This window comes from Triticum dicoccoides, chromosome 3A (assembly GCF_002162155.2).
Source record: "Triticum dicoccoides isolate Atlit2015 ecotype Zavitan chromosome 3A, WEW_v2.0, whole genome shotgun sequence".
In the NCBI taxonomy this organism is placed as follows: domain Eukaryota; kingdom Viridiplantae; phylum Streptophyta; class Magnoliopsida; order Poales; family Poaceae; genus Triticum; species Triticum dicoccoides.
Window position 1 is genome coordinate 683,632,060 of NC_041384.1, and position 11,568 is coordinate 683,643,627.

General features: G+C 45.2%; 2 protein-coding genes across 2 annotated transcripts; both read left to right on the top strand.

Annotated features, from left to right (window-relative positions):
- Positions 1-444: 444 nt before the first annotated feature.
- On the top strand, positions 445-9,398 carry LOC119270185 (histone-lysine N-methyltransferase, H3 lysine-9 specific SUVH4-like). Its single transcript, XM_037552159.1, has 16 exons — positions 445-530; positions 911-1,380; positions 1,474-1,539; positions 1,671-1,748; positions 1,839-1,893; positions 2,042-2,151; positions 3,238-3,417; positions 3,711-3,809; positions 4,291-4,389; positions 4,830-4,879; positions 5,041-5,129; positions 7,033-7,195; positions 7,271-7,376; positions 8,364-8,546; positions 8,672-8,902; positions 8,993-9,398. Exons 2-16 carry the CDS (start codon positions 931-933, stop codon positions 9,104-9,106), a joined length of 2,073 nt encoding a protein of 690 aa, XP_037408056.1. The 5' UTR covers positions 445-530; positions 911-930; the 3' UTR covers positions 9,107-9,398.
- Positions 9,399-10,007: 609 nt separating this feature from the next.
- Positions 10,008-11,429, top strand: LOC119272868 (trihelix transcription factor ASR3-like). The gene is made up of 2 exons (XM_037554228.1): positions 10,008-10,740; positions 10,829-11,429. Exons 1-2 carry the CDS (start codon positions 10,215-10,217, stop codon positions 11,200-11,202), a joined length of 900 nt encoding a protein of 299 aa, XP_037410125.1. The 5' UTR covers positions 10,008-10,214; the 3' UTR covers positions 11,203-11,429.
- The last annotated feature ends 139 nt before the right edge of the window (positions 11,430-11,568 follow it).

Consider the following 11,568-nt stretch of genomic DNA (forward strand, 5'->3'; position numbering starts at 1 on the left):
GCAAAACGGGAATGGAAACCAGTGTGGCCTATGATGGGCCTATAGAGGCTGGCAGGAGGCACGAAGAAGGAAAGAAAATGTCTCACGGGCTCGCACTGGCCCGTTGGGGGCTCCCCGCACTGGCGCGCGCCGATTTGACTGCCTTTCCGAAATAAAATACTACTGTAAAACCGACTGCCCGCACCCCCATCGGACGGCCGCGCGGCGCGGGCGGCGAATCCTGGGCCGTCCGATGCCCGCCGCGGTGCGCCCGCCCGAATTTCAAATCCGCCCCGCCCGTGCGACGCCCCGCGTGCCACACACGCTTTGATGGGTGGCAGCGGCGGGTGATTTCGTCGTACCTTCGGGGGCAACACGGTAATCCCGCCTCGGAAAAGGCGAAGCGGCAGCTGGCCCTCGCTATTTTGCTTGCTCTGTGTCCCCTGTTTCCTGCCCCCCTCCCCCCATCGCCTTCCCCTTCCTCTCCCTGTTCCGTTTCCGCCGCCTCTCCACCTCCCCCGCCGCCGCGTCGCTCCTCCGCGCCGGTAGAGGTGAGTTCCGCTCGGTCTGCTCCGTTCAGCCGTCTCCCTGTGATTAGGGTGGGAATTTGCAATCTGGTGCTTCCGGTCAACAGGGCGAGGGTTTTGGTGGGGTTTTCTGGGTGCGATTTCCTGCCGATTATCCATCTCCGGTGGTTGTTTCTTCGTCCGGGGCTGTGATTAGGGTGGGAATTTGCAATCTGGTGCTTCCGGTCAACAGGGCGAGGGTTTTGGTGGGGTTTTCTGGGTGCGATTTTCTGCCCCCCATTGCTGCAGATTGCGCTGTATGCCTGTATCTTCTATTTTTGGTCAGCAGTGTCATGTGTAAGGAATTCAGGAAGGAAGGGAGACGAGAGCAGAGTATCTGACTATGCTCTGTTTTTTCGCTGCAGAGTTTGTGGAGCTCCCGCTGATGGAGGGGATGGATTCGGTCGCCGTGATGGAGGTGGCGCCGGTGCCGGACCCGCTCTTCGTCGGCGCCACTCCCCTGATCCCGGCGCCACCGGAGTCGGAGCTCGTGCTGCGCCGCAGCGCCCGCTGCCTCGGCAAGCCACGCGTCCCAGTCTACGCGGAGCCGGAGGAGCCCAAGCAGTCCACCGGCCGCCGGGGCCGTCCTAAGAAGAAGAGGGACGAGGAGAACCAGGACCCGGCTCCACAGGTCGCGGCCAAGGTGCCCAGGAAGGCCGCCAAGGTCGAGCCAAAGGAGAGGAAGCCGATGCCGGTGGTTGGGCAGGAACCGGTTCCTGCTGATTTCACCGGAGCTGCCGCGGAGGACGACGCCCTGGGCACCGGGAAGAGTGCCAAGCTGCGGGTCAAGGAAACCTTGCGTGCCTTCAACAGCCACTACCTCCACCTTGTCCAGGTAGCCTCGTCTGTCTGAACTCTGAATGTTCAGGTTCTTTTCAGTTTACTGTATGCTTTGTCTGACTCTGACTCTCTGCTTATATGGGTGCAGGAAGAGCAGAAAAGAGCACAGGCTGTCATACAGGAGATTGCAGCCAAAGGAGCTGCCAAAAATAAGGTGTGGATTCTCGTGCAGTTCAAATTATGTTTCTACATGTGTCATGCCGCCTGTCTCTTAGTGCTGTAACTCCTGTTCATTGTGGTGAATGGTCAGATTTGTAAGTTCTTCTGTTGTCCTTGTAAATGTAGGATGGCAAGAAAGGCGGCGAAGGCGAGGCCAAAGAAAAGCGCCCATCCAAGCGGCCTGATTTGAAAGCAATTACAAAGGTGTTCTGTTCTCTGCTTTTATTTTCATTGGTGCTAACCTACTTGACTTCTTTATTTAGGCTGAACTTGCCATAATTGTTGAAATCTTAGATGCAAGAGAACAACTCTTTTCTTTATACGGAGAAGGTGTTAGGGCCAATACCAGGTCAGTCTGTCCTTCTAGTTCTATATACCAGGAAGAAAATTTGTAATTTGAGTTATTGTGAACATGATTTCAGTTTTTAGTATCCACCATATTTGATATTACGTTATCACCCTCTGGATGTATGATGCCCTGATATCCTCCTTCTCAGGGATCGACGTCGGGGATCAGTTTTATTCTCGTGCGGAGATGGTTGTCTTGGGCATTCACAGCCATTGGCTGAATGGTATTGACTATATGGGTATGAAATACCAAGAAAAGGTAACATCAATAAACATTTCCATAGCAACTGTCATACTCATCATCTTTTCCTTTTTTATCCCTTTAATGGTTGACGACAACTTGGTTAGTCCCAATAGTTTTTCTGTCCTACCACACATGATTATTGCCAATGTGGAGGAGTGAAAAGGATCAGAGAGAAAATAGCTCTCTCTTGATTTGGAGTCTGACTCTTGTATTAGTTAAATGTTGAAACTGCAAATTCAAAGCTTAGTGCCTTTGTGCGCTGCTGTCTCCTTGTATTGACTCTTCGTGTAGGCAAAAACTTAAGTCAGAAGCCGCTGTACAAGTTGTGTTTAGTGTTGACTCTACATGATCTAGAGAGTATAACAGTCATCAGCCGACTACTTTTCACGTGCCATTGTGTGACTGCAGGTTGTGACCCACTCATAGCAGCACTGTTCATGAAAGTGTTTTTAAGCGACACTTAAGCGCTGAGCGATGGCAAAACGTTTTGCTTTGGCCCTAAGTGGTAGATTGAGCGTTTTTTTAAATTGACCAGAATTTGGTTGTTTTTAGACAACTTTTGCTTGGCTGTTTGCGCAATAATGACAATTTGCTATTTATCTTAATATCAGGGTCTATTTGAACTGAACTGCATTTTAATTGGTAATTTGCTTGCTGTGTGAACCTCATGTGTATTTGCTATGGTGTGAACTGAATTTTAGATGCTATTTCAGTTACTTGTGTGCTATGTTTCCTATTTTCCTGTGCATATTATTTAAAAACAGTCAAATTCTGGCATTTTGAAAATGCTTAAGTGCTCTTAAGCGTTTTTAGGGTTAGGGTTTAGGATTAGTGCTCCGCTTCGCTTATACTTTCCCATTTTTTGAAAATTGTATAGCAGTAAGCTATATAACATTTCCACTTTAGATCTCCCAATTGTCGAATTGATTTGCTGGGTGCAATTGTAATCCCTTCCTAAATTCTACTCTAGTTACCTCCTATTTCATCTCCAAGTTGATAAGCAACCATAATTTGATTCTTGCTAGAGTAGAATTTGTTCAGATCATCTTCATATGTTTTGTTGGTATTTTTAGTTAGCTAACACTTTTGACATTTATGCAGAAGGAGTACGAGAACTTCACTTTCCCCATGGCAACTTGCATCGTCATGTCAGGGATATATGAAGATGATCTGGACAAGGCTGATGAAATTATTTATACTGGTCAGGGAGGAAATGATTTACTTGGCAACCATCGCCAAATTGGTTCTCAACAACTGAACCGTGGAAATTTGGCATTGAAGGTTAGTTTTAATGGTTCTTATCAGTTACATGTCATTAAAGTAAATCTCATTATAGTAAATCTAATGTTGTTTGTAATAGTTTCTCAACTTGTTTGTCAGTGATAACTTAGTCCATCTTCTAACTTGAATCTTCTTATATGTTAGAGTTTTGGTTGCCATACAATCTTGGAAGCTGTTTATCTTTATTTCACTGGAATCATGCCTAGCAATTTGCAATTTGCTGATTTTTTCACGCATCAATACCAATAGCAATTTTTTGATATATTGTATGTTCATTTCTTGTCATGTCGCAGAATAGCAAGGATAATGGCAATCTGATACGAGTTATTAGAGGTCATGTGGCCAAGAATAGCTACACCGGCAAAATCTACACATATGATGGCTTGTACAAGGTCTTATCCTTCACTTATCCCACATCGGTCACATTTAGACAATGTCACGTCAACAATATGTATCTTCGACTGTTACTTTTGTATGTATATGTTAGTAGAAAATTATGAACTGTTTCATTGATACTAGTTTTGGCCTTTATCAATATGACCATTTTTGTATATTAAAATTAAATTATAAAAGTTGACTGCGTACTTTCTAGAAACTCTTGTATTTATGAACGGAGGTAGTTTCATTTAAATGAATTAATTTTGTTTGATTACTTCCTTTACCACACTAGTTGTTACTTGTTATTGATGAATGCTGGGTAACTCTCTCTGCCCTTTGGCACTCAACCACAAGCAGGATACGAAATAGCCAAATCCTTACCCAGAAATATAGTTGTTCATGAAACAACAAGATATGGTTCTTAGCATCTGCTAGTTCTGTACTTCTGTTATCTTCCTTTGGCTAATATTATTCCCCTCTGTTTTCAATCTGTAGGTTGTAGATGACTGGGTGCAGAAGGGAGTACAAGGACATGTGGTATACAAGTATAAATTGAAGAGGCTTGAGGGTCAACCGTCGTTGACAACCACTGAGGTATATATGCGTGAAACCCGAACTTAATTCCCACTGTACGTTGTGGTGGTGCTACAGAATTTCTTCTGCAACCGTGTACTATCTGATTTACAGATACAAATTACATTATGATTTGAGGGCATAAAATTTGCTCAAGTTTAGCCTACAGTAAGTTACATGACTGATGCTGGTGTAAGAATGCGCAATTGATGCTTGTTTGGCGCTATAGATGGGTCTGAATAGAAAAAAAAATCTGTCACAAGGCAGATTTATCTCCAGTATGCTCACTGCAGGTTGAAGTAATCTCCAGTATGCTCACTGCAGGTTGAAGTAATCTAAAGATGATTGGTCTCTGTTTTTTATATCTTGATGCTGGATATATTTAACACCTTAACACACATTTATCTGCATTTTGTTCTGTGCCTTACTTTTTCCACATAAAATGTTGTTTATTTCTGCAGGTGCGATTCACTCGTGCGGAAGCTCCCAGAAAGATTTCTGAATTACCTGGGTACATGATAGCTTTCCTGTTTTACCTTTCGTGATTTAATATGTTTATGATGGAGTTTTGATTTTTCAATCGAGGAATCTCAAACTGCTGAACTATTAATGTTTGTTCCTCACCCTGCTACCTATCCTAATAGGAATCATGTGCTGCCTTTTATTTGATAGGTTGGTTTGTGATGACATCTCTGGAGGACAGGAGAACATTCCAATTCCTGCTACTAATGTGGTTGACGACCCACCTGTTCCTCCATCTGGTATTACTAATTCATGATTTACGTTTTTTGTGTGCTTAAGTTTCAGCAGACAGCATATACCTTCAAGTAAAAACAACAATAAACATACAAAGACTCTTAGTCCCGAACTAGTTGGGGTAGGCTAGAGTTGAAATCCATAAGATCTCAAAATCTAGTCATGGTTCTGGCACATGGATGGCTAACTTCCACGCACCTTTGCCATGGCTAGTTCGTTGGTGATACCAGTCCGTCAGGTTTCTCTTTACAGACTCCTCCCATGTCACGTTTGTTGTTTGGTCTACCTTGACCTCTCATTATCATCACGCTTTATCCTTTTGCTATGCATTTGTGCTTCTATAGGCCTACATTGTATATGCCCAAACCATCTCAGATGATGTTGGACATGCTTCTCTTCAATTGGAAACTAGTCCAAATCGAACTCAAAAGCAACTGGGCAATCCAGCTTCCATTGAAGCAACTTCCCTGGAACTAGTTAGCCCAACTCTATCACATATATAAAAATTCCGGATCCGATCCTTCGTTGTTTGGCCACCTATCCACCTTAGCATGTGCATCTCTAGTATACCAGAAGCTTCGTGCCACTTCATCCACCCAACTTTGATTCGACGACTCACATCTTCATTGATATCACCATCTTTTTGCAGCATCAACATCAACAAAACGTTTGTTGATGCAGCACTCTCAGGTTAAGATTTATTTAAATTCAAGACCAGATATTTCTCCATGCATGTTCTAGTATATCTCAGCAGCAACTCAACCTGGCAATCGGGTCGGGTTTGGTCGGGTTGACCTCTACCAGACCCATGCACAACTACACTATCGGGTCAATCATCAACCCACGACCCTACCCATGGGTCTAGAAAGATACCCATTCCCGAACCCACCGGGTAACCCGACCCAGTCGGGCACCCATCGGGTATGGCAGCACAGGCCATTTAAATATTTTTTTTGTGTTTATCAATTTTGCTTGCCTAAAATTTCAAGGAAGGTGGGGTGTTTTCAACCCATTTTTTTATAACAAAGCTTTTATATGCCATATGCCACAACCAGTAACTAGGTAGTCAGCCTCCTGCTAGCTTTATAGTGATATGCTTTCATTCTTCCTGGCTGGTATCTACCTGCAGTTTTGAGGTAGTAGTGTCGTGTGGCTGGTATCTGCATGGGCCGATCTCAAAACGAATTTTGGACCCGCAATGCTTCAGACCTGTGTGAATGATAAAAGGAGCAAAGCCTTCTCATGTGTCAGATTGTTGGTTGAATGACGAATTTTGGTCTGAGTTCGTCTTGGACTCCTTCTTTACTGCATGTGCACTGTGGCCTGTGTACCAGTCGATAGTAATAATATAGTACTCCCTCCGTCCCAAAATAAGTGTCTCATGCTTAGTACTAACTTTAGTATGGTTAAGCACTTAGGCTGCATGTTGTGGGCTGACCAATGATTACTCTATTTTGCTGGGAAAGCTGGCAGCTAGTTCTGAACTGCATAGCGCAGTCTACTGGATGCTATTTTAGAGAAAAATGTCTATATAAAGTGACCTTTTCAAATAGCAATTGGCAAGTAAAACAAATAAATATGATTATTAATATGAATCGGGTGACCCATGGGCACAAACTTGCGCCCATACCCTAGGCAAGACCCATGGGTGAAGATGGCGACCCATACCCTACCCATTCAAGCCCATGGGCCGGATTGCCGGGTTCATCAACCGCTGTAATTAATAGTCATCAGTTTTTATCATATACAGATTACATTTCTTTGAAGTGTTCTTCTATCAGCTTAACTACCATGTTCTTTCTATTTTGTTTGTCTCCATGTCCTCTTTTTGTCTTCAAAATATGCAGTACTCTTTAGTGGCTAAGTTGTTGTCTGCTTTTGGTTCCCTTACCTTTGGCAATTCTGTAGGTTTTGTGTACTCCAAATCACTAAAAATCTCAAAAGGCATAAAGATTCCATCTGATTGTGCTGGCTGTGACTGTGAAGGAGACTGTGCTAATAACAAAAATTGTTCATGTGCTCAACTTAACGGCTCGGATTTGCCTTATGTATCATTTAAGAATATTGGCAGGTAAAGTGTAACGGTCCAAATTCCTTAGTTAAGCAAGACCATCTCTTGCTTTGTGAGCTAATGGTTTTTCTTTAGGTTGGTGGAGCCCAAAGCAGTCGTATTCGAGTGTGGTGCTAACTGCAGCTGCAATCGAAACTGTGTCAATAGAACATCTCAACAAGGGCTGCAACATCGCCTAGAGGTTTGTATTTTGCTCTTCCTCTAATCTTTTAATGTTTCCAGTTTCCACTTTTCTACCTTGCCAGGAACTTTCACATGTGCTAATCTGATAATTGTGCAATATTATATAGATGTAAGTGTAGTTGATAATGATGGCTTCGGTATATTTTTTTGTATTTGTATTTGTGGTAGTAAAATTCCATAGATAAATCACATGTTATATATGCGGGCTCAACTTAAATAGTTTGTTTTAACCAAACATCACTCATTCTCTGTCCATTCTTCAGTTTTCGTCCCTCTAGGTTTATGTACGCCACTGCCATCGTTTATCCCGCGTATTCCCTATTTTCATTCAAGGAAGACACTACACATTTTAGTGATTCCAAATTTTGATATTAGCCTGCCCAATGCCTGGAAGCAACCGTATCTGTTAATTTAACTGCTGTCCTATATCTTGTTACGTTTGCTATTTTCATTCAAGGAAGACACTACACATTTTAGTGATTCCAAAGTTTGATATTAGCATGCCCAATGCCTGGAAGCAACCGTATCTGCTAATTTAACTGCTGTCCTATATCTTGTTACGTTTGCTATTTTCATTCAAGGGAGACACTACACATTTTAGTGATTCCAAAGTTTGATATTAGCATGCCCAATGCCTGGAAGCAACCGTATCTGTTAATTTAACTGCTGTCCTATATGTTGTTACGTTTGCTATTTTCATCCAAGGAAGACACTACACATTTTAGTGATTCCAAAGTTTGATATTAGCATGCCCAATGCCTGGAAGCAACCGTATCTGTTAATTTAACTGCTGTCCTTTATCTTGTTACGTTTGCTATTTTCATTCAAGGAAGACACTACACATTTTAGTGATTCCGAAGTTTGATATAGCATGCCCAATGCCTGGAAGCAACCGTATCTGTTAATTTAACTGCTGTCCTATCTCTTGTTACGTTTCCTATCTTTTATATGCTGTAGTTGCTCAACAAACTGAACCCCAATGTAGGTGTTCAAGACGGCTTCCAAAGGATGGGGCGTTAGGACCTGGGACACAATCCTCCCGGGGGCTCCAATCTGTGAGTACGTTGGGGTGTTGAAGAGGACTGAGGAAGTGGATGGTTTGCTACATAACAACTACATATTTGACATTGATTGTCTTCAAACTATGAAGGGTTTAGATGGACGGGAGGTGCTAATTGCTTCACTTAAAGCTTTCATTTTGCTTACATTACATCATTTGTCTCATTGCTCGGTTTCGTAGCTTGTTTCTGAAAAATGGAGGGTTTAAAATTATTTGTTTCTGCTCTTGCACAGAAAAGGGCAGGGTCTGATATGAATATGCCATCACTTCATGCTGAGAATGATTCAGAGGCACCACCGGCACCGGAGTACTGCATAGATGCTGGCTCTATTGGAAGTTTCGCGAGGTTCATAAACCACAGCTGTAACCCTAACCTCTTCGTCCAGTGTGTCCTAACCAATCACCACGACGTCAAGCTAGCCAAGGTGATGCTTTTTGCTGCTGACACGATACTTCCACTTCAGGTGAGTTGATTTCTGTTGCGTCTCTGTAATTTTTCCAGTTACAGCCCTATAACTTCTCTCGAGTTCTAATAACTGGTATGTGCTTTGCAGGAGCTCTGCTACGACTATGGCTATGTCCTGAACAGCGTCGTTTCTGCGGATGGCGAAATTGTCAAGCTGCCATGCTGCTGTGGTGCCCCAGACTGCCGCAAGCGACTCTACTAGGGGGTTTCTTCTGTTCTGGATTTTGGAGAAAGCAGAAGTATATGTAGTAGTATTGGGAGCATAAGCGTGGCCATGCCTGCTGTGTATATGACAAGCAGGACATCCTATGATTATTAGCGAAAGAAGCGCGTTCTCATTTTGTGTAGGATAGATGACATGCTGGACATGCTAATTATATTTAGCAAACAAAGTTTGTCTAGGTGGTGACATGCTGGTCATGATGGCATGATATTTTGTGAACAACTGATCCATATTAGCAACGGAAGGATTAACCGATCTTTTGACATTTTTATGTGTTCCTTGCATCATGCTTCTTAAATCCCTCTTCATATTTCAGCATATTACACATAATTCGGTGTCAGTGCTGTGTTCTGCTGTCAAAATTATGACAGAAGATGAGATATAATTTATTGCCATATACTCCCTCCGTTCCTAAATACTCCCTCCGGTTTATGCAATGCGCCCTAAATCTTGTCTATTATGGAAACACACGTAAATTTAACTGTGCCTTCTAAACTGTGATGGAGTATAAGTTTTTCTAGAGATTTCACTATGGACTACATATGGATGTGTATACACGTAGTTTAGAGTGTAGATTCACTCATTTTGCTCTGTACGTATTCCATATTGCAATGTCAAAAAGGACTTATTATTTACGAATCGGAGGGAGTAATTTCTACTTCTGTCTCATTGCTCGAGAAATGCCAGCCTGTGCTCTCTGTGGCTGTGGATGCGAATTGATAGCGCTGCCATACCCATACTGCTGTCGAACAAATTAGTCCTCGGCAAATTCATATATCAGCATTGATTTGTATCTCCTCTTGGGTACAGGTAATGTTTGGGGTGGCATATTTGTTGCTTTACAAGTTTAATTTCCTGCTGATTTTGGGCTGTGCTGCCAGCAGTGGTATGGCAGTAAATCTATTAACTTTTTTGGATAAGTGCAATGAGATATAGATGGCACTAGCTGTGCAGGGTTAAGTTCTTGCCAATTTCTGCCCTGCCGATTTTAATGGCCAAGGAAACAGCAGTGCATAAATCTCAGCCCGGCGAGGCCTCTCGATCTCGACGCGTGCCCATCCTCTCCTGATTCGAGCCTAAGGAAGAAATGATGTCTGCCAACGGCGACTCTCCGGCCGGCGCCGCCGTGACGACGCCGAGGTCGCGGCTGCCGCGGTGGACGCGGCACGAGACGCTGGTGCTGATCCAGGCGAAGCGCGTGACGGAGCAGCGGGCGGCGCAGCCGGTGCGGCTCAAGTGGGCGGTGGTGTCGGCCTACTGCCGGCGGCACGGCGTGGAGCGCGGGCCCATGCAGTGCCGCAAGCGCTGGGGCAACCTCTCCTGGGACCTCAAGAAGATCGTCGCCTGGGAGAAGAAGCACGCCGCCGCCGTCGCCGCCGTCGCGGGCGACGCGGACTCGGCGGCGCCGGAGCGCGAGTCGTTCTGGGACATGCGCGGGGAGGAGCGGCGCGCCAGGCAGCTGCCGTCGTCGTTCGACCGGGAGGTCTACGACGCCATCGTCGGCGCCGGCGGCGCCGCCAACCAGCTGAAGCCGGACTCCGCCGAGGAGATGGAGCTCGCCGACGACGCCGACGAGCACCCGCCGTCGCCGATGATGGTCATGCCCATCCAAGGTAAGGGCCGCCACTACATTCGAACGCGAACTTACTTGCCACTTGCCACGTACTCATATGTGTCGCACGTTTTTTTGCCGCTGCGCAGCGAGAATGTACGTGCCGCCGGCCTCCTCCCAGTCCCAGCGCGAGTGCTCCGATCCGGCGACGGAGAGCGCCAAGAAGCCGGCGTCGGACAAGAACTCGACGTCGCAGCAGGACAGCGAGGCGACGTTCGGCGCCGGAGTCGGGGCGGAGGACACGGACACGGACACGGCGACGGCGACGCCAACGGCAGGGGCGGGGACGACGAGCATGGGGAGGCAGATGTCGGAGGCGCTGGAGAGGGGCAACCGTTTGCTGGCGGAGCAGCTGGAGGCGCAGAGGGCGAACTGGGAGGCGGACAGGGAGCACCGGAGGGCGCTCCTCGCCGCCGTCAACAAGCTCGCCGACGCCGCCGCCAGGATCGCCGAGAGGCTCTGACGTCTCGACCGGATGAATTCTCGTCGTCGACACCGATCGATAGCAGAGATAGGAGATGAGGCCGATTCAGAGTTTCAGATACTACTAAGTTAGACCAAAATTAAGAATGATGCTTTCCGTATGACTATCAAATCTATCATAGATAATGTTGAGTATTCTTCTCTAGTTGTTCCTGATGTGAATGGTGGATTGGCCTGATATGATGACGGAATAATGTTTGTTGTCTAGATTAATTCCTTGGAGGATGTACAACTAGGAATCCATCCAGGTAATCGCTCAGGCTGGATCAGTTACTAGTGTTATTTATTTTGGGAGAAACATATTGTTAGATAAAGTGAGAAATGGACAAATCAATTTTCTCTATTT